We start from the raw sequence: 23,509 nt of genomic DNA, 5'->3' as shown, positions 1-23,509 counted from the left end.
GATCCACCCGCCTCGGTCCCCCAGAGTGTTGGGATTTTGGGTGTGAGCCTCTGCGCCTGGCTGATTTTTTTTTTTCTTTTTTCTTTTTTTTTCTGAGACAGAGTCTCGCTCTGTCTTCCAGGCTGGAGTGCAGTGGCATGATCTCAGCTCAGTGCAGCCTCTGCCTCCCAGGTTCAAGCGATTCTCCTGCCTCAGCCTCCCTAGTAGCTGGGACTACAGGCGCATGCTGCCACACCCAGCTAATTGTTTGTATTTTAGTAGAGACGGGGTTTCACCTTTTACCATGTTAGCCAGGATGATCTTGATCTCCTGACCTTGTGATCCACCTGCCTCAGCCTCCCAAAGTGCTGGGATTACAGGTGTGAGCCACCACACCTGGCTGATATATATATATATATATTTTTTTGGAGACAGAGTCTTGCTCTGTCGCCCAGGCTGGAGTGCAGTGGCGTGATAGCTCACTGCAGCCTCCACCTCCTGGGTTCAAGTGATTCTCCTGCCTTAGCCTCCCAAGTAACTGGGATTACAGGTGTGAACCATCACACCCAGCTAAGTTTTGTATTTTTAGTAGAGACAAGGTTTCGCTATGTTGGTCAGGCTGGTCTCAAACTGCTGATCTCAGGTCATCTGCCCACCTTGGCCTCCCAAAGTGCAATTTGAAGATTTTTAAGTCTGCCAGTTTACTGCATTATGAATTACACTTTTGGAACCCATACTTTAATTTTTTTGTTTAGGCCATAAAAGAATCTAAGGTAATATAGGTTGAGTATTCTTGATCCCAAATGCTTGGGACCAAAAGTGTTAGATTTTGGATTTTTTCAGATTTTGAATATGTGTATAATACTTACTGGTTGAGCATCTCTAATCTGAAAATCCCAAATCCGAAATGCTCTAGTGAGCATTTCCTTTGAGCATGACCTTTGACCGTCATATTGGCACTCAAAAAGTTTTGGATTTTGGAGCATTTTGGATTTTGGATTTTCAGATTAGGGATGCTCAGCCTGTAGCAGGATCTAGGACTTGGTGGCATCCTATTAGTAGCAGAGCTTAATTGTTTACCTCCTTCTGTTTTCTGGTAGGTCTAAAGAAAATTCTTAGGCCGGGCACGGTGGCCCACACCTGTAATCCCAGCACTTTGGGAGGCTGAGGTGGGCAGATCACTTGAGGTCAGGAGTTCAAGACCCTCCTGGCCAACATGGCGAAACCTTGTCTCTACTAAAAATAGAAAAATTAGCCAAACGTGGTGGCGTGTGCCTGTAATCCCAGCTACACAGGAGGCTGAGACAGGAGAATCGCTTGAACCCAGGAGGCAGAGGTTGCAGTGCTGAGATAGAGCCACTTTAATCCAGCCTGAGTGACAGAGTGAGACTCCGTCTCAAAAAAAAAAGAGAAAATTTGTAGGCCGGGCGTGGTGGCTCACTCCTGTAATCCCAGCACTTTGGGAGGCCGTAGCGGGCAGATCATGAGGTCAGGAGATTGAGACCATCCTGGCCAACATGGTAAAACCCCGTCTCTACTGAAAATACAAAAATTAGCCAGGTGTGGTGGTGTGCACCTGTAGTCCCAGCTACTCGGGAGGCTGAGGCACAAGAATCGCTTAAACCCAGAAGGTGGAGGTTGCAGTGAGCCAAGGTCGTGCCACTGCACTCCAGCCTGGTGACAGAGCAAGACTCTATCTCAAAAAAAAATTAAAGAAAATTTATTTCTTCCTATCTTCTGAATTTGAACTCATTCTAGGCTATGAGTAGTTCTTTTTTGGTATTCAAATTTATTTTTTAGCATTAGGTCATTCTCTAATTTTCTTTCTTTCTTTTTTTTTTTTTTTTTTGAGACGGAGTCTTGCTGTATCTCCCAGACTGGAGTGTAGTGGCACGATCTCAGCTCACTGCAAGCTCCACCTCCCGGGTTCACGCCATTCTCCTGCCTCAGCCTTCCGAGTAGCTGGGACTACAGGCACCTGCCACCATGCCCGGCTAATTTTTTGTATTTTTAGTAGAGATGGGGTTTCACCGTGTTAGCCAGGATGGTCTCGATCTCCTGACCTCGTGATCCACCCGCCTCGGCCTCCCAAAGTGCTGGGATTATAGGCGTGAGCCACCACGCCCAGCCCATTCTCTAATTTTCTTATGGGGTGTTTGGTAGAATTGCCTTTTATTTATTTATTTATTTATTTGTTTGTTTGTTTGTTTGTTTCTAAGACGGAGTCTCACTCTGTCACCCAGGCTGGAGTGCAGTGGTGCAATCTTGGTTCACTGCACCCTCTGCCTCCCAGGTTCAAGTAATTCTCGTGCCTCAGCCACCCTAGTAGCTGAAACTATGCACCACCACACCTGGCTAATTTTTGTATTTTTTTAGTAGAGACGGGGTTTCGCTATGTTGGCCAGGCTCCTCTCAAACTCCTGGCCTCAATTGATCCACTCGCCTCGACCTCCCAAAGTGTTGGGATTATAAGCATGAGCCACTGCACTTGGCCTAGAAGTACCTTTTAAAGACTCCTTGAAGGTTTTAGTTTTGTGCAGTGTGTGGGCTGATGGTAAACAGAATTTCTTGGTCCAGAGCTTATCTTCCTTGGAATTCAGGAGTCCATCTTCTTGCCCTTAGAGCAGCTGGTCCTAAGCCCTTGAGAGGGGATCCTGCCTTGCACCACCCGGGGGTCACCTATTCAGTAGCTGACCCCCAGTGATGCCTTAATGTTTGAGGTTGCCATTATCCATGACACAACCTTTTTTCGTCTCCTTCCTAATCATCCCGTAGTTTAATAGTGCATGACTAGAGAGCTTCACCAATCTCCATCTGGCCGAACTTCAAAAGAAGTGGAAACTGAAGCAGGATTTCATCTGCTGAGCATCTGAAGCTACTGGAGGTTGGGAGAAATACCTTTCAGAAAGCATAAAATTCAACCAGTGGTGGAGAGAAAGAGACTAGGAAATAGAGGCAGTGGTATCATTAGGGAGGTGCTGGGGACTGGGTGCCACATATTTTTAGTGTTGGAGTCACCCGCCACCGTCACTGTGTGAGCTCACAGTTCTCTCAGGGAGCATCTTGGACACTGAGTCATTACATTCCTTTAGAGTGATTTAACTCAACAGCTTGACACCTTCATTAATTTTACAACACGAAGCCTGGGTGCTCTCTGCTTCCTCTTAACAGTGCAGGGAAATTAGAGGAATATTGAAAATATGAAACCAGGGGATACTGGAAGAAGGAGCAGTCAAGGAGCTGTTGAAAGACAATCATGTTAAGAAATTGAACTACTTGTCTTTCCTTGGTATCTCTTGGGATCGAGCACCAAGCTCTTGCCACTCGTCTCTGGCACATAAACCTTTTATTTCCATTCCTGGCACTCTGGCCAAACCTCCAACTTGCAGCCAGCTCGTTTGCCTTCTCTGCTGAGGTCACTGCTACCGTGATCCGTGTATAATGGCATTTTCCTCCTCTTTTCAGTATGAAGGCTATTACAGTTTCTTCTCTAAACAGGACTTCAAACAATTTGCTGCCAGTTGCATTTCAAAGCCAAGGAAAAGGCAAATGTCATCCTTTTTTTCTTCCCTCTTTGGGTAACTGCTTTGTTGGTTGCATCAAAAATTAGAGGGGCTGCTATCTAAATCCAGGTGGGGATGCGTGGGGACAAGGCATTTAAATTTGCTTTTCTTTCTCCCTGAAGGAGAAAAACCCTTTTCCTTCTCAACCTTTCCTAAAAAGGAACTTTGATCTTCCCAACCCAGAAGCAAGGGTTTCATTTCTTCCAGGCCAGCGTGTGCTCCACAGCTCCTTCTGTGGCATGGTGACCGTCGCCCGCTGCATCAGCAGCTCTGCTTTTCAAGCAGTGCTCCTCCACTGCACCAGCGCCCTTTGGGCTGGAAGTTGGCACCCAGAGTCCTTGGCTGGACACAAACACCTTCCAAAGTCACCCTTATGTCCCTAAGATCACTGTCCCTTGACATTAAATAGTGTGTGGTGGTTTAAGATGCGTTTTATTTCAATATACATTTCTGGAAGAACTACTTTAATCAAATAACAAAACAATGACATTCTGGCAAGCAGTTCATGCAATATTTTTAACTAAGGCCAAGGGGAAAAAAATAAATGGCAGAGATATTTCACTTTGAAAGGTAGTTTTTGCGCATGTGAAGTTGCCACTTTTCATAAAGGCTTTTACTACATATATCAATGAGTTTTAAGAGAGACTGGGGTCAATAATGCATGCTTTAGAATTCCCTAAATACAGATTTACACAATAGCCTTAAAGTATATTATGTTCTATCATGTCAGCTCCTGTGCACTTCTACCAGCGGAATTTTCTTTCTTTAATGTGAAAAACAAAAGGACAGAGGAAAGTAAAGTAAAACAAAGGAAATTAGGGCCCACAAGCTTAATTAGTATAGGGTTGTAACCCAAATCAACAATGGGAAGGACACAGTGACAAAACCCAGGAAATTCCAAGTCGAGAGGCTCTTTCCTTTAACTCCTTGAGTGCCAGGGCACTTGCTAGCCAGCTCCTTACCCAGGTGCAGGAGGCTACCTGAGTACAACTCACTGTTTTTATTGTTGAACTTCCTGGCTTTTGTTGACTTTCCCTTCTCCTTTCTTCCCTTAATGTACATGCAACATACCTTTGTGTGTGTGTTAATTATAGATAAATGGGCTAAAAGTACGTCTTGGTTTTGTAACCCTCAGAGAAGGGGAAAGAGTACAAAAAAAATTCCTGTCACTGTCATCTGTTCATTTTTAATGAGCAATTTTTAAAAATTGAAAATAAAAGAGGAAAATGAATAGGTGTTGAACCAGCCCGTGATATGTAAATGCCAACTAGTAATTACCTAAAACCTCAATTTTCATTCTGTTTCATCTTGCAAAACATTTCATTTTCCCTGAGTGAAAACACTTAATTTGGGCTGTGCGAGTTAGCGGAGCAGCCGCTCCGGCCTGCGCCTCCGCCGGCTCCGGCTAGGGGGCACTTTGGCTCTGCGCTTCTCCCGCCTGTGGGCTCGTCCACCTCAAGGTTATTCCCCTCTTGCCATTCCAGTGGTTTTGCTCCGAGTGTGCAGGCCCCTCCCCCCACTCCCACTAGTCTGGTTTCGGGGAGCCTGTTCCTCCTTGTCCTTGCAGAGGCGCGTATTGAATTTTGGCTGACCGAGCCTTCCTCTGCATATTAACTTTCCCCTCTTACCTGGCTGTTGGGCCCTTGGCTTCCCTGAGTTGCAGTCACACTCTGAGAGCAGCTTTCTGGAAGCTTTCTTTCTCCTTTTGAGGTTGCACACAGAACTGCCTCTAGTTTTTGTTTATTCCTGCTGCATTTTTAGTCTTCTTTTTCATTTTGGCAGCTGGGGCAATCTCCTGGATTGAAACTCACACACATTTGCCCTCCCGCCACACTGAGAATGACCGTTCTGACGCTTCCTTTCTTTTGCATACTCATAGATTTTTCTACTCTGGTTTAGGATATGTCACCTTTTGGATATGTTCGTGGAATGTGGCTTGTGGTTGCTGCTGCTTCCTTCCCTCCCCAGCCTGTTCCCTAGCTAGAAAGAGAGCATGTAGACTTGAGAAAGAACAGGGAGCCCGGCATTGTGAATGGTAGATCAGAGAGGAGCCTGCATGTAGAAAACCAGAATTATGTTGTCCTAGGACCCTGGATCTGAGAGTGCTCTGCCTGGAATCTCAAGGAACACGGCCTCTTTAGTGAGATATATAGCTTCATAATTAGCCCGTTGCATTTTTTCACGAGTGCTAGCATCAGCGTTCTACGATGTGTTTCTCTGATTAACAGCTGCTTTGCAACTATTTCCTTGTGCCGCCGATGACCATATTTGTCAAGGAGCTCCTGACAGAGTACTGATTTCTTACTAAAATGCAGCATTTCTGTTTGAAGAGGGTTCTCTCATTCTTGGCAGTGCCTGGCTTTTTAAGTCAGTCCCTGTTAAAACTCGGGTTGGCTTTGGTCTAACGCTTGTTAACAGGATTCTGAGTATCTACTTTAGAGTATGAACGTAGGAACCTTTCACAGGCAATTTAATCTTCTGAGCAGCGCACGTGGAGCAGCGCGGTGCTGGAATGGGGTTTGGGGCCCGTAGGTTATATTGGTCATTTTCTTTTGCCCTCTAGTTGTGATCTCTCTGGGTTAAAAGGACTTGGCTTTGGTTGTTAGTGTCATTAATTTTGGAATATTTTTAATATTTTAAGATGGCTAATGAATGCTCACATTTTAGGAGATAGATGTGTATGTAGTACACAGGAGTGCTGGAATTGGTGGCATTCCAAATAAGTGTCACTGGAGACAATGCATCAGGTTTACATGTCAGGTGCAAAGTGCTAAGGCTCCCTCAAACCCCAGGTTCATTATTAGGCAGGCTCTGTCCTCCTGTCCCCCTCGTGCAGAAAATAAAGTGTGTATTCTGACGATTATAACATGCAGGTCTTTTGTAGGAGAGTGGAAAACACATAGGAAGCATCTCTTTGGTGAGGACTGTCAGGAACTTCAATTCTTCTCACAAGGGATTACTTACCCTACACAATGCATTTAACAGCACATAGTTCATAGTAGATAACCCCTGAGTATACTGTATTCCATTGATTTATACAGTTACAAATCCTGCTCTCTCAAATACAAATCTCTCTCAATTGGCCAGTCATCTTGGATCTAAAGGTGTTTTTCAACCTGAAGTCCCCCCACCCCCAGCTTTTTCCCAAGTTGCTGGCAGTGACTCTGGTGTAACCGCTGTTATGAGACTGCAAAGACAAGAATTTACTCCTCTTCCTTGCACCTCAGTTTTATCTCTAAGTGACACATAGTGAAAATTATGAAATTGCCCTAAAATTGTGGAGTTGGTGGTGGCAGGGTTGTTTTATTTTGCTTTGGGTGGGGAAGGGTACAGAAGGTAGGGGCAGAGGAATGGGTGGGGGGAAAAACTTTGGTCTGTTTTCTTCGGAGTTTGTCTTCTTTGTTTTGATTAAACTAGCTATTGGTAAATCGAGGTGCACTCATTAAGAACTCAGTGCAAGAGGAAGGGAAAGGAACGCTGATTCCATATTTATCACAGGCTCACCAGCAAGCAGCTTCGACGGCAGCATCAGCAGCTAAGCGCCAGAATTCTCCCTGGCTTGCTGCACTCCCACAACATGTGCAATAAAGTTCCTGTCTCCGTTTTACATCTTTGACATTGAGGCGGAAGATTTGGCCTGAATTTATGTAATTTAGTTGGGCACAAATATAACCCATGAATAGTCACATTCATCTTCTAATTAGAAAATCAAACGATAATACAGGACAGGCTGCAGGCACCCCATCATTGAATCTAACAACAGCGTGTTGTGTGTGTTGGGCCTCTGCAGAGGAAAGTCAGTTGAATTGCTTCATGAAATTAATGAAAAGTGCCCAACAATAGGTGGGTGAAAGGCACAAACCGAGCGCCCTGTCAGTTATTTAGTGTGTGAAGATGTTAGCATTATGGGTAAAGAGTTTTGCAAAATCTTCTCCCATTGATGTATGAATCATGGGGCTATAAAATTCTAGATTGGTCAGGTCCTTCCCCCCATTTTGTAGTGCCAGTTCCTCGCGGGGAGGGAGGAGAAGAGTCAAGAGTAACCGAAGAAATAATTAGTGAAAGGAGGAGAGAGGTTTTCATATGTTCACACTTACATGTAGCCGCTTATCAGGGTGTCTTTCTTATTCAGCACATTAGGTTGGGGCTATTTGGGTGCTTTATATTTTCGCATCTAGTGTAGTCATGTCGATGCTGTTAAATATGTGATTTGCCTGTCGCCTGCATTTTCAGACAAAGATCAAGAGGAACATAAACAAGCCCCAAATATACTTTATGTAGGTGTTTGGCAGTATTATTTTATATGACTTGAAATTAGTGAATGGAAACTTTAAAAGAAATTGTTCATATTTTTGCAAGTTTGAAGTGTGCCGGGACTTTGTCAAATTCCCGTTAAAATAAATACGTCAATTTCATCTCCCTTCCAAATTCATTTATCTTGCTTTTTTAAAAGGTGTTTTCTACTTTACCTGATGTATAAATTGGATTCGCTCGTTTATGCTGTTCTTTGCTATATCCCCCACGTTCTTCTTAAATGAATTACTAATGACAGAGCACTCCATCATTCCCTCTCTGCAGCCACTTTAAGGAAAGCATGGTGATCTAAACCTTTTAACCTATTAAAGATGATTTTTCCCAATTGAATCAGACCCACCACAGGTGTAATAACTAATCATTTAAACTACACCTGCTATTATGTATTTTTAAGCCATTATGCATGTTGGATAGATGATAATTCATGTTTATTGCATTGTCCGATGGATCCGTTTTGCCTACACTAGGCTGATTAATGTATTTAAAGAAATAAGAGATGCAATTTTTTTAAAAAAAATTGATGGAATGCGCCAAGCACTGCATTGAGTGCACCATTAAACCCATCAGAACTTTGCTCTCTGACCAGAAATGCATATACCAAGGACTATATTTAAAAAGCAAGGTGAAACCTGTGTGTTCCAGTGGTGGGATTCTGTTTTCCTTCTCTGTCATGGACATTTTTGGAAGGATGAAGGAAAGGTTTCTGTTTCTATGGGTAAATGATAGGAGCTGTACTATTAGCATCTTCTGCTTAAGACCTGTTCATCCACATTTCCGCTGACACCTGGCACCCGTATCACACACAGCATGCAGACTACCGCATGATACGAATACTGTAATTTTCTTGTGTGTTGAAGTGTATCTTTTTTCTCCAGGTGAAGAAAAACTATCCCCATGCCATCTGAGCTGTGCAGACTGGCACTGACCCTGGGTGCCAGTGCCTGGGTACCTGTTCATTCTCTTTCCAGAGCGGGGGTCTCACTTCCTTTGGTTTTTCTCCTTGTCTCCCATTTCTCCTCTCTCCTTTTCCCCCTCTCTTCTGTTATAGCTCCTCGTGTACTGTTGCCTTCTTCTCCCGGCCTTTCCCACCTCTACCCATCCCCTCTTCTTTTTTCCTTCGTCCCTTCTCCCATCTCTTCATTAAGACACATCAGTGTTGTAGATGTTTGTTAGATTTCTCTTGATTTTGGTGTGACGATCTGGTTGAGGGGCTTAGGGGGTGAGTATGCCGTTTGGGGGCTCTAGAATCTCGAGCATTGATTTTTCTTTAGTCCAGAACTGGTCCATTACTGCGGTTCATGATGGTGGTTAGTACTGTTTGCAGCGTTGGAGGACAGATGATAACCTGTGCGGAGCTGGGCTTGGCTCTCAAGGGACACTAGTATGTCCTGTTGGTGACAGGCCCAGATCTGAAAAGTCAAGATACTGAATTCATCCTTTAGGGGGAATGTCTAGGGTAAGCCTCCCACAGAGGAGTTACAGGGAAAATGAATACAGGCTTTTCCCTAGCTTTTTTTCTTTGGTTTACCCTCATATCTTTTGTTTCCCAAAAGTCTGTCTGGTGTCGGGATTACTTTCATATAAAATATGGGGAAGGAGATGATTTGTAACTTGTATTTCACTTACAATCACAGTACTTTGTGTTTGACTGCTTCCCTTAGTTTGAAGGATCTTAGAAAACTTCCTTACATCTAGCCTTAGAAATTTTTTCTTTCAACAACGTATGAGTGAACTGTAGGGCCTGTTGACTTTATCTGTAACATGAGACCATATTATTCCTTTGGTTTTGATGAGGCAAATAATAGCAGTCATTTAAAACAGCCCCTTTCCTACCTGGGGCAGGTGGGCATTTCCCATCCCTAGGTCTGGTGTCTGGGGTGGAAAGTAGACAAGCCAGGCATAAACACACACTTCGTGTGTGCTGAGTGATGTGAAGGTTAATACCTGCAGCGGTGCCCCTTCCATCCTCTGCCCGGCTTATGTGGAGATAGGAAGATTTCATTAAATAATATTCATTACCAGAGGCAGGTAGACAATCTGTCAATCTGTCAGCTTTTAGCCATGAAACTCCAAACTTTGCCCTTTGAAGTCTCTTCAGAACTTAGCTCCAGTGCAGAAGGGGGGCCAGTGTGAATGGCAGTGGGCGTTGTCTCCAACATAATCCCTTCCAGCCGGGACGCCCTCAGCACTTTGCCAGGCTCTGGAGACAGCATGGTCTCTGCCCTTCAGTTGCTTGCAATGTAGTTGGGAAGGCAGGCTGAACATTAGAAGACAGTATAATTACGTCTTCAATTATATGGTACACACTACAGGCACTGAAGAATTGAAGAGAATAGGGAGATCAGAGATGGCTTGCTTATTTAGGCAAGGCTTCGAGGAATCAGAACAGACTATAAAAGGGCTGTGCCGATAGAGAGCATGTGTGTGTGTGTGTGTGTGTGTGTGTGTGTGTGTGTACGTGCGCATGGGGTAACGTTTAGACAGGTGGAGGCAGGAAAGGGAGGCCTTCCAGAAAGACAGCAAACAGGGCACAAGGGCGGTGACATGGGTGCGCATGGCCACACCTGCCGGGGAGTGTGAGGAATCAGCTCGAATGGAGATCAGGAGGAACAGGAAGGATCATCGCAGGCCTGAAGCTCAGCAGAAGGATTAGATTTGACAGACTCAGATACAGGAAGCCAGTGAAGACAGGGAAACAACATCGCCTTTCATTTAGGTAGATTTTAAGTTTAAGAAATAACTGGTTATAAATTTGACCACACTAGTATGCTTGTCTTTGTGGAGCTGGGAAAAACTCCTAGGATTTTTAATCTTGAAATCCAGACTATTGCAGTGAAGTTTACTCCCGTTTTCTCTCTCTCACCAGATTGCCACGGCAGTGAAGTTTCTGCAGAATTCCCGGGTCCGCCAGAGCCCACTTGCAACCAGGAGAGCATTCCTAAAGAAGAAAGGTACAGGTTCCACAGGGCTGTGCAGCGCGGCCTGCAGAGGGACTGGGGCTGGGGCAGACGCAAGGCAGGTACTGAGCTGCCAGGACCTCCTAGAGCTGCCCACTCAACGGGCCAGTGGAGCTGAGGCGAGCCCCCCAGTGGGGCACGCAGGTTTCTTTCCTGACAATGGAGCAGCAAGATGACACGATTTGGGTAATTAAGCACGGAGGACTTAGTCCAGTCCATCATGGCAAAGGCAGTATTCAGTAGCAGAGTCGGCCCATTGGATGAGACTGTGGAGGACTTCTGCTTTTTGGTCTGCTCTGTGTCAGTGACCCTGGCTGTAGGATGACTAGCTTAGGTTGGGAGTTCAGCTGCTTCAGTAGAGAATGAGGAAGAAAGAAATGAAGGGCGAGGGAAATGAGATGACTAACAAGGTCAGGTTAAAGTCAAGCTTGGGGTCAGTCCGATTTACAGATTGGAGCGGTAAATTAGTGGTTTTATGGTATTTCTGTAAGCAGGGATAAAACGGACCCTGACAAATTCAATATTGTCTGAAGAGACAATCTATTCTGGTTCTGTTGGAATTTAGAGTATTTTTCTTTTTTGTAAAAGGAAAACAACAAAGAAATCTAACTTTTCAATTTTTTATACATGTAATTTTCTAGAAATCTAGGAAGTCATTTAAACGTCCTTACATACCATAAGGGGCAAAAGTGAGCTTTCTTCCTCCCAAAGCAACTCTTTTTCCTTAAGGAGCTGGAATGCCAGCCTCAAAATTCTGCGTTTTGAGCTTTCAGTCATTTTGGGCTGGAATGGGTGGGTAATATTTTCTGGGTCTGCTCTGTGATGTCCCACTGAAGGGATGCAGCAGGAACCGCTGGTCCCTGCACACGATCATGTCCCGGGGCTGCACTAACAGGGTTTGGGCAGGAGAAACCCAAACATTTCACCACAGGCGGCTGCTTCGCGGCAGCCCCAAGGCTGGGTCCCTGTGACAGAGTTGGTAAGGAGCACTGCGAGGCTGCTGGCTGGCTGCATTGTGCCAGCACCCCCATCATTAGGAGATTATTAAAATTTGGAGTGTGTTGGCTGGCCTCGCCACTCTGCAAGCATCATGCCATAAAAGAGTTTTTCCTTGAAATATGTGTACCTATGGGGAGTAATTAATCATAAAAGCTTAGGGATTTCAGCTCTCTCATCAAAGCACTGAAGCTGGGGAAAGCTGAGCCTAAAAGCTGAGCTGATTACCCGGGGTAACCTGAGACAAAATCTATGGTTGCCGAGAGATCCTTAGCTCCAGTATATTGTGCAATATTATAACTGCCTGATCTTCTCTTCCACCGACAATGACCAGTTAGTCCTCATTTTCTCTCAAACGCAGCTGGGTTAGAATTTCATTTGCAGAAGGTATTTAGAGCAATTTAGAGACAAATGTCTCTGGTGTTTGCTCGGCACTTCCCCACCGCAGGCTTTGCTGAGCAGTTTTAGTATCAGGAGCTCCATCTAATCTGTTTAATTTTAATCAATCCCTGACTGGGAAAGGGAGCGAAAAAAAAAGAGAGAAACTCTGGACCAAATAATACTTCTTTTGAGTTACTTGGCTAATAATTACTGTAGAGAGAAAACTGTTTTGTGCAATTATGATTTGTTGCTCCTTTAGGAAAAAAAATCCAACTGATCGATTCATCCAAGAGTCATTGTGCACGCTATGCCCTATCCCTGGACTCCCATCAGGAATTTAGCAGAGAACCGAACAGAAAAAATCCCTGCCCTCGCAGAGCTTGAATTCTAGTGGAGGGAAGGCAGATAATTAACAAATGGGAAAATGAGTAGGTCGGATGTCAGATGCTGAGCGCTATGGGTAGTGATGAATGAAGCAGGGAGCCGGCGTGAGGAATGCCAGGGCTGGCGTGGGTTGGACTATGATCTTAAACAACATGAATGTCAGCATGTCTCTGAGAGGGTGGCACGCGAGCGAGGACCTGAAGTGACTGTTTATTGGTACGGTGGACATAATTCCTTCTTGACCCCTAATTTGGGTTAGAGTTTTTAGAATTTTAGGCATCTGGCACCTTGAGATGTTATCCTGCCCTTCGTCCTCTAAAGAGAACCACACGAGTTTATCCTGTACTTAAACCCGGAATCTCTGAGGTTAATCACCCATCTCCATTATCCTCTAAAATGCTGCTTCAGTCAGTAATTATCCATTTCCGAGTTGAATCCCAATGGAGTAGGTTCTGGCAGGACCTTTTCTGGGCAGAGAATTCCAAGGTTTGATTGGTGTCTGGGGAAGAAAAGCCCCTTCGCAGATTTAAACTTCACTTTTCAAATTTCGGGCTGTTCCAGGGTCGGGTTTCTGCACTCAGCACGGCCTGGCACCATCTCCGATGGGGATGAGGGTGAACATCTACCAGCTCCCTAACAGTAGTTGCAAAAGGAAAGCAAGTTGGCTCGCTGGCCGCCTGCAGCAGGAGGGGCCTGGGTTCTGGCACCCGTGCTTTTGGACTCCCCGCAGGAGCCTTGCAGTGCTGGGCTTGGAGCACTGGCTCTGGGAGGGCTCTCAGCTCCTGGAGTCTTGGCTTTTCCTAGCAATGTCACTTCAGGGAATTGCAGTGGAGCACTGACTTGAATTATAATCTTGACTTTCTTTTTTTTAATAAACATCTCTTTCCTGAAAAGGCAAATCCAATTTTGTTTTTCTTTTAATATTATTTAATATTTAATATAGAAATTGAGGTCCCTGTAGTGCATGTCAGTTCAGTGGAAAATGAGGGTTACTTTAGGCGCATCAGCCGAGTTTGTTTCATTGTGAAACCACAGCCTGCAGCAGGGGCTGCATCCTGCCCCTGTTACCGATGGGTTAAGTGTTGTGCTCTCTGACTTCTGGTGGGGGTGCTGGGTAAGGGTGAGTGGGGAATGAGTGGGATAGGGATGGGAGAGCATTGGTTTGCAAAGGTCTTTCCTATTTGTTTTTTGTTTTGAGATCTCTTTTGGATGCTTTAAAGTCTGAACATGGAGCCATTAATGAGAAACATGAAGTTATTAGAATCATTTATCATTTTCTTTGAAGTTTGTACTGCCATTTTGTGTAATTTACAGCATTTCGTCCTTTTATCGGGAATATTTTGAATGAAAGAGAAAAGCAGCTGCTCACCTTTAGAGTATTAGAATAAATGTTTTTGTTTTCCTTCCAACCACTTGATTCTGCAGATGACACATCAACTGCAGAGTCAGCCACACATGAAGATAATTGGACTGTATGTGGGGTTTAAGCCCTCATAGAACCAGTCTATATATAGAAGCAGTTCTTGCCAGGCAGGCATCATATTTGGGGCTTTAAGCAGGCTGCAATCCAGGAGGTTAGAGTAACGTAAAAACAGCAGTAGAATCAGTCCAGAAAGTTAGAGGCTTGGAAATTGTCGTCAATAGGCTTGTGTTGATTTGACACCCTATCCAACCACAAAATGTAGGAGGCAATCTGCTTCCAAACATGTTTGGCAGGCTGAGGATGAGGTGGGTAATAGTGATGCTTGTTTGTGAGGGGGTTGAGGTGGGGGAGGAGGATAGAGTTGTCTGTTAACTTACTCTAATGTATCTGTTGCAAAGCAAGCTTCTAGGAAAGACAAACATCATATATTTTTCTGTATCACCCTGCATAGTAGGGCCTGGGTGGTGTTGGCTAACACTTACCGTGTCCTTCTCTAGTGTCTAAGTAAAGGGCTTTTTCCTCCCTCATCCAATAAATGGTCCTGGTTGGGGTAGGAAACTAAACAAATAAAACACACCACCACACACTTTCTCACACACTTTCACATTCCAAAAGGTGAAACTAGATCTTTCCCTTCTACTGTTCCTGGAAGCAGAAACCCCAGTAGCAAAACCGCCTCCTTGCTGGAAATGAACTTGAAGAAACCTGATGGTCCCAACCTTGGTAGTGGGCTAGAGGTGAAGGGCTTCACTGTAGAATATTTCAGGGGGAATAAATTCTTACACAGATTTCAATTTAACTCTCTTTTATTACTTTTCTTTTTTTATCATTTACATCCATTTCATGAAGTAGTTTGCATGTCCTTGAATGGAATCTCGTTACCATGAAAGCTTTTTTAGCATTGATTTCATAACAGTCTTAATTTAATAGCTCCGTCATTACTGAGAAGCTCTGGGAGTGGGGCCCTGGCTTTCCAGGTCACTGACCTTTTAATTACAAACCTTGTTCTGATGGCCAGGTTATCGACTGGACAGCTCCCAGCTTGTGCCCCCAGGATAAAAACGAAAATAACTGTTTCCTCCCCCATCTCCAGGAAAAAAAAAAATTGTAACCTCTTGTGTTTCTAAAATTAATTTTCTCCTTCAGCTTTACTTTATAATTAATTCTTTAATGTGTCCTAGTGAAGCCAGAAGTCTTTTCACAAAGCTTTTCTTCCTAGAGCTTGGGGCCAGCAGATAGCTTGCGGGGAGGGCACAGAGATCTTGCCAGCTCCCACCCCTTGCTTGCGTGTGGCCCATTTCCTCATCCTCAGAAACTCCTGCAGCTGAGCTGGAAGGAATAGAATTGGCTCTGTGAGGGGCTGTCTGGCCCTTCTGATTTTTTTGTTAACGAGACCTAGATTGTGGCATCAAGATTTAGATTCATTCCTCTATTTGTTGGAGTCATTGAAGCCAGTATATCCTGGACATTTTTTAAAGAGGCCCCCATTCTGAGAAAAGATGGGAGTTGAATGTCTTATTGTTTCTTACCTTTGTGTTTGTTGTAGACGACCAGAGGAAACAAATGCCCTACACGGATTCGACTCAGTCATGAGTGTGAACCAAATAGGCCGATCTGGGTTCTCTCACTGACTGAGGAGGAAGACAAATAAGAGAGAACAGTGGGCAAGATGGAGGGTGACAACCAAGGGTGCTGGTTTGCCCAGGATTGCCCTGAGTTCAATCCTGAAGTTCCCATATTGTGGTCAGCCCTGTGGTCCTAGACAAACAGGTCACCCTAGCGGTAAAAACCTTTCTCGGGAGTGAGAGCTACGAAGGGAGACAAAACGAGTTTGGTTTTGGAACCTGGAGGAAGAAGGCAAAGTGAGAAGAGTCCACTGGCAGTGAGTCCCGGAGAGGCCCGCCTGCAGCAGCGTGGCCTCTTCCGCACCCACTTCTTGCTCTTTCTCCGGTAGCCCTGCCCTAGCGTGGGTCCAGTGCAGAGCCTCTGGGGGCGGGGCCGTGCCCTGCAGGTGAGCGAGGAGCTGCTCGTGCGGAGCAGGCAGGGCTGTGTGGCAGCCGCGCTTGTTCCTGAGGATGATTGAGCATCTCCATCCATCTGTTGTGAACGGACCGTCTTCCTTCCCTGCCAGTCTTGCACCTGCATATTCGTCACCTGCTGTTCTGGCCCAGCCTATTCATCACACCGACTGGTTTCCCCCCCCCCCCCCCCCCCCCCCCTCTTCCCCCCCCCCCCTTTTTTCCCCCCCCCCTTCCCCCCCCCCCCCGGTCCCCCCCCCCCCCCCCATCAATTTTCCTGCTCCCCTTGTTATCCAAACTTGTCTTGAACTGCACAGATTTTTCTCGGCATCCAGGACGAGACCTGCGGCAGCTAGGCCAGCTGAATAGTGTAGAAACAGAGATGCTGTGGCTTCCCTATTCAGAGCGGGAGCTGATAGCACTTGCTGCCCCAAGAAGGCTGAGCCGAGGGGTTTCCGCCATGTCACCTACGATGGGGAAATAGTGCAGAGAAGTTTGCGGGGAGGAAACACTTTCAGATTTACCCAGTTACTTTGATGTTTTCCCTGCAACTGAAGACTGATTCTTTCCTTAAACTTGTGTGCCTGCAACAATACTGCAACGAAAAGGAACGTGACAAAATGACATTGGCTTGTATTACTAATTTTTTTTTTTTTTTTTTTTTTTTTTTTACTTTTTGAAAAGGTAAGGCATATACATGGTCTTAAAAATTCACAGTAGAGAAGGATATACAGTACAAAATAAGTCTTCTCCTCTCATTTTCTCATTCCTGTTCCCCACCCGTTCTCATTCACAGAGGATGCTGCAGTTTCTTATGTATCGTTCCAGAGATAATCTAGCCACATGAAAGCATGTTAATATGTATTACTCCCCCACAGAAACACAAATGCTTTCTAAATACAGTGGTAGCATATTTTACACTTTACTCAATACTTGGTGTTATATCTCGACAGTCATTCCACATCGATACATACATACTTGCTTCATTCATTTCAGTGGCTGCATAATATTCCATTACATGCATGTATTATCCTTCTAAAAACTAGTCCCGGTCGGGCGCGGTGGCTCACGCCTGTAATCCCAACACTTGGGGAGGCCGAGGAGGGCGGATCACGAGGTCAGAAAATTGAGACCATCCTGGCTAACACGGCGAAACCCCGTCTCTACTAAACATACTAAAAATTAGCTGGGCGTGATGACGGGCGCCTGTAGTCCCAGCTACTCAGGAGGCTGAGGCAGGAGAATCGCTTGAACCTGGGAGGCGGAGCTTGCAGTGAGCCGAGATCGCGCCCCTGCACTCCAGCCTAAGTGACAGAGTGAGACTCCATCTTAAAACAAACAAACAAAATACTAGCCCCAAATTTGTGAGCATTTAGGTTGATTCCTGTCTTCTGCTGTTTCAAGCGATGGCCCAGTGAATATTCTTGTCGCGTGTATTGTTGAAGGCATGTTGGTTTGGCACCATATGCTAAAGTCAGAGCATTTTGCATATGGTGAGCAGGCTCGGGGATATTTTTCTTGCTTAAATTTCATGAGATTCTGTTTCATAGTGAAGAGGATAAAACTTTTTAAAGGTAAACATGACTATAGGTAGAAGAAAGTAAGAGGAAAAAGACAGTGTAACAAATTGCTGTTAACACTTAGCACAGATTTGGGTTTTGCCAGGATGGACGTTCTGGTTATGTGAAAAATTCTTGCTTTCTTTTTTTGTTTTGAGACGAGTCTTACTTTGTCGCCCAGGCTGGAGTGCAGTGGCATGATCTCGGCTCACTGCAGCCTCTGCTTCCCAAGTTCAAGCGATTCATCTGCCTCAGTCTCCCGAGTAACTGGGATTGATTACAGGGGCCTGCCACCGCACCCGGCTAGTTTTGGTAGTTTTTACTAGAGATGGGGTTTCACCATCTTGGCCACGCTGGTCTTGAACTCCTGACCTCGTGATTCACCTGTCTTGGTCTCCCAAAGTGCTGGTATTACAGGCATGAGCCACTGCTCCCGGCCTGCTCAGTTTTGACCTAGCCATTGAGGGACGCAGTGGGCACAGAGAGAGAAGAGCAGGAAGGGCTTCGTTAGTGAGGGGAGGCTCAGGTGGAGACGCATGTGCCAGTAACTGGATTGGCCTGTGAGAAGGAGAAAGAAGGGGATAGAATTGAGGCTGGTGAGATGGGCAGTGAGGGAAGAGCTGGGGTTAGGACCCAGTATCATACAGAAATAACAGTATCGCCTAGGCGGGAATGTAGTGGCATGATCATAGCTCACTGAAGCCTTGAACTTCTGGGCTTAAGCGATCCTTCTGCCTTAGCCTCCCAAGTAGCTGGAACTACAGGCACATGCCACGAAACCTGGTTAATTTTTTTAAATTTTTAACATTTTTTTTGTAGAGACAGGGTCTCACTGTGTTGCCCAGGCTGGTCTGAAACTCTTGGCCTCAAGTCATCCCCCTGCCTTGCCTGCCCAAAGCATTGGAATTACAGACATGAACCACAGCACCTAGCCCATGGAGCACTGAGAAACTATTTGAGGACGTTTACTCTGGGCTCTGTATTGAAACTGACTTGGCCTGGCAATAATTACGACCAGCCGCAAAGATGGGCCCGCTGAGTCCGTCTTCAGGTGTGGGGGATCTGGGCCGGGTTGGTAGCAGTAGAGATGGAAATAGAAATGACAGCATATGTATGTAGACAGTTCCACAGTTTACAAAACACTCTCACATAGTTGATTTTTTTGCTATGACCCTAGTATGTAGTGAACAGATTAATGAATATTTGTTAAATGAATGAATACATTATTTAATGAATCTCAGAGTAGCTGTTTTCTCCCATTTTACATAGATGAAGAAATTGAGGTTTAGAGAGGCTAAGTTGAGCCAATACATGGTAGAAGTAGAACTAGAATCTGTGTCTTCTGACCCAGATTCTTTGAACTATACCACGTACTTTCTGGAGAGGAAGGACAGAACCACAGACATGGCAGAACAAAGAGTAAGCCATGCTCAGGAGGATGTGTGTGGCAAAGGGATGGACTGAAGATGACTCGGTTTTTTTGTGTGTGTTAAGCAGCTTTATTGAGGTGTAATTGACATACAGTAAACTACACATATTTAATGTGTGGTTTTAAAAAGTTTTGACATATGTATAATTGGGAAACTATCATCACAATTAAGATAATGGACATGCCTAGCATCCCCAAAACTTTCCTCCTACCCCTCGGTAATGCCTTCCTCCTGGGGTCCCCCCAACCCCCCATATTCTGGTTTGCAAGTGCGCACGGATCTGCTATCACTATATATTAGTTCTTTTTTTGTTTTTCTTTTTCTTTTTCTGAGACAGGCTCTTACTCTGTCACCTAGGCTGGAGTGCAGTGGCATGATTACAGCTCACTGCAGCCTCGACCTCCCCGGGATCAAGTGATCCTCCCATCTCAGCCTCCCAGGTAGCTGGGCCACAGGCACACAGCACCAAACCCGGCTAATTTTTTTGTATTTTGGAGAGACAGGGTTTCACCACGTTGCCTAGACTGGTCTCGATTTCCTGGGTTCAAGCGATCTACCCACCTTGACCTTCCAAAGTGCTGGGATTACAGGTGTGAACCACTGCGCCTGGCCGTAGTTTGCATTTTCTAGAAATGTATATAAATGGAATTGTACAGTGTGTACTCTTTTGTTCTGGCTTTTCCACTCAGGGTAATTACTTTGAAATTTAGCCATGTAGTTGTATATACATATACAGTGGTTCATTCCTTTTTATTGCTGGATAGTATTCCATTATATGGCTATACTACCTGTTGATGGACATTTGGGTTGTTTTCAGACTTTGGACATTAAAAAAAAGACTGCTGTAAATGTTTATGTATAGGTCTTTGTTGGGACGTATAATTCCTTTTCTCTTGGGTACATAGGTAACATACTTTAGGATGGAATGGCTGGATGATATGATAGATGTGTGTTTAACATTTTAAGAAACTTCTCAACTGTTTTTGAAAGTGGTTATATCATTTCACATTCTCACCAGTCATGTATGAGTGTACCAGCATTTTGAGCCTGGAGAATAGGAAGATGAAGGTGACAAATATTCTAGTAATTAAGCCACTTGGTTTTGGAATTATTCTTAAGAGTGTCTAAATAATGGGTCATGTTTGGACTACTTCAGCTTTGGAGGCAACAGTGCATAAACTATCTGGGTTCGAATCCCAGCTTCACCACTTTTTTTTTTTTTTTTTTTGAGACGGAGTCTTGCTCTGTCGCCGAGGCTGGAGTGCAGTGGCGCGATCTCAGCTCACTGCAACCTCCACCTCCCGGGTTCATGCCATTCTCCTGCCTCAGCCTCCCGAGTAGCTGGGACTGCAGGTGCCCACCACCACGCCCGGCTAATTTGGGTTTTTTTTTTTGCATTTTTAGAAGAGACGGAGTTTCACCGTGTTAGCTAGGATGGCCTCCCAACATGCTGGGATTACAGGTATGAGCCACTGCACCCAACCAGCTTCACCACTTTTTAGCTGTGTGGTCCTGCATAAAATACTTAACTTCGTGGTACATTGGTTTTTTTATCTATAAAATGGGATTAATGATAATATTTACTGCAAAAGATTCTTAAAAGAATTAAATGAAAATTGGCTGGGTGCAGTGGCTCAGGCCTGTAGTCCCAACATTTTGGGAGACTGAGATAGAAGGATTGCTTTAGATGGAAGGATCGAGACCAGCCTAGACAACACAGTGAGATCCTGTCTCTCCAAAAAAACTAAAAATTAGCTGGGTGTGGCGGCACATGCCTGTGGTCCCAGCTACTTGAGAGGCTGAGGCAGGAGGATCACTTGAGCCCTGGAGTTTGAGCTTACAGGGAGCTATGATTGTGCCAGTACACTATAGCCTGGGTGACAGAGCAAGACACTGTCTCAAAAAAAAAAAAAAAGGGGGGGGGGGTGGAGAATTAAATGAAAATGATATAAAAAGTGCTTAGCAGAGTGCCTTGCACCAAAATAAGGGCTTAATTGATGACAACAATGATCAACAGTGTATGTTCTCTTAGAAGATATATTCTGAATGGGCTATAGTCATTTTTTGCAATGACTGTAATATTATGTTTTTAAAAAAACCTTGTTTGTATCATAAGAATTCATGCATCAGGAACCTCTAGGAATTCTGAGCAAAGAGGGATTTAAAACAGGCAGTTAGAACGGGCGTGGTGGTTCATGCCTGTAATCCCAGCACTTTGGGAGGCCAAGGTGGGCGGATCACGAGATCAGGAGATTGAGACCATCCTGGCTAACATGGTGAAACCCCATCTCTACTAAAAATACAAAAAAAAAAAAAATAATAATAATAATAATAAGTCGGGCGTGGTGATGGGCGCCTGTAGTCCCAGCTACTCGGGAGGCTGAGGCAGGAGAATGGTGTGAACCCGGGAGGCAGAGGTTGCAGTGAGCCGAGATGGCGCCACTGCAGTCCAGCCTGGGCGACAGAGTGAGACTCCGTCTCAAAAAAGCAAAACAAAACAACAGCAACAAAACAGATGGTTAGGTGCTTACTCACTTATTGAAAAGGCTAGAAGAGTAGACCCAAGACTAGGCCTTCAGGAATGACTTCCAGATAATTTGCCAGGGTAGTTGCTACCTCTGTTCTGATCAAGCAGTGGGGAATCAAGAGGCTGTCACTGTAGCTGTGAAGCTCAAGTGCACGTCCTTGCACCTGTGATCGAGGGGCCAAGAAGTTGCTGTTGCCCCCACTGCAAGTGTTTTGTGACACCTGGAAAAGCAATGACAGGACATTGGAATGTGGACTTGGCTTCTACTTCTGTTAAGATTGACTCCTGACCCCCATGAAGCTGGAGACTGGACATTACAATAGGAAATCTCAGTGTTTCCAATATCCTGCCTGCCTATCTGCTGATACTTGCAGCAATCAAATCAGCAAGGACAGCAGTCCTCTGCCTCATTTCCACTTTCCAAATGGTCTGTGAGTACACCTAATTGGTGGTACCCGATTCCCATCCAGAACTCCAGCTGCCATGGAGGGAAGCATTTTGTGCAATATAGAGCAAACTATGGGTGTGAGTCCCCGCCTTAACCGTGGAGTATCGTTCCAAGACCTCCAGTGGATGCCTGAAACCTCGGCTCGTACCGAACTCTTTATGTACTATGTTTTTCCTATGCTTGCATACCTATGATAAAGTTTAATTTATAAATTAGATACACTAAGAGGTTAACAGTGGTAACTAATAATAAAATTGAACAGTTAAAACAATATAGTGTCATAAAAATTATGTGAATGGGCTCACCCCTCTCCCAAATTATCTTATTTTCAGGTCACCGAGTCTGCAAAAAGCAAAACCACAGACAAAGGGAGACTTCTGTGTATTTGTGATGGAAGGATACTTTTATACTTTTTTAGTCTATTATTATTTTTTTAGAAGACTTGGGCCTTTGTTAACAACTGTAATGATGTATTTCCAGTTTGTCCAAGAGGTAAATATTGATGTATTCTGTATCATCACTGGTTTTCTGAGATGATTTTAAGAAAACTTGTTGGCCGGGTGTGGTGGCTCACGCCTGTAATCCCAGCACTTTGGGAGGCTGAGGCAGATCACCTGAGATCAGGAGTTCGTGCCCAGTCTGGTTAACATGGTGAAACCCCTTCTCTACTAAAAATACAAAAAAAATTAGCCAGACGTGGTGTTGCATGCCTATCATCCCAGCTACTTGGGAGGCTGAAGCAGGACAATCTCTTGAACCCTGGAGGTGGAGGTTGCAGTGAGCTGAGATTGTGCCATTGCACTCCAGCCTGGGTGACAGAGTGAGACTCCGTCCCCAAAAAACCAAAACCAAAACCAAACTGAAACAAAACAACAAAAAAAGAAAACTCGTCTTTCTTATCTGGCCTCACTTAGGGATGCAAGTTCTTTTAATGAGATTTATCTGCTAAGGGTAGACAAGAGAGTTTCCACCGAAGGGTCTACACGATATGCGGGTTTATTGGAACTGTTGGAAAATGTTAGAAGCAGGGATTTTTGAAACTTAACATAAGGTATAACATAAGGCAATCTCTACTGAAAAACATTTTATGTTGATTGGACTGTAATTAGAAAGATTTAAAAATAACTTTGGATAGTATTCATTAATTTACCAATCCATTGTTATATTCAACACTTTTGAGCTGATGTCTTTTAAAAATAAGTTTATCCGTAGGGGGGTGGTATATGAATTAGTGTATCTGTGATTGTATGAATACGGAGTATTCTTTGTATAAGATAGTGTGCTTCTATTTAAATTTATTTTTCACTATAGATAGGCTTGCTAGGTTGGTCAGTCCGTAACAGCTTGATCTTCTTTCTGTTTTTGAAGTAAAGGTAACTCACTAACGGTCCTCAGAAACAGAGTGATGGGGCAAGCTGACTTATATTTAAATCGTGCTGAGAATTAAACAGTTCTAGTCATGTTTCCCTTCCAACTTCAAACAGACCTGTTCAGTTTCTTCAGCATCCTGATAGGAGCTGATCTCCTCAG

The 23,509-nt window shown here is 44.6% G+C and overlaps 1 protein-coding gene across 4 annotated transcripts in view; it reads left to right on the top strand.

Moving 5' to 3' along the window:
• PEX14 (peroxisomal biogenesis factor 14) overlaps positions 1-23,509 on the top strand; it is a 153,336-nt gene that overhangs the window by 49,249 nt on the left and 80,578 nt on the right. For all 4 annotated transcript variants that reach the window (XM_023215316.1, XM_023215315.1, XM_023215318.2 and 1 more), the window contains one exon: positions 10,723-10,807. In XM_023215316.1, coding sequence (XP_023071084.1) covers positions 10,723-10,807 — 85 coding nt within the window. The remainder of the gene's footprint in view (positions 1-10,722; positions 10,808-23,509) is intronic.

The sequence above is a fragment of the Piliocolobus tephrosceles genome, chromosome 1 (assembly GCF_002776525.5).
Source record: "Piliocolobus tephrosceles isolate RC106 chromosome 1, ASM277652v3, whole genome shotgun sequence".
Taxonomy (NCBI): domain Eukaryota; kingdom Metazoa; phylum Chordata; class Mammalia; order Primates; family Cercopithecidae; genus Piliocolobus; species Piliocolobus tephrosceles.
The sequence above is the reverse complement of the archived record's forward strand: the minus strand, read 5'-3'. Positions and strand labels throughout refer to the sequence as shown.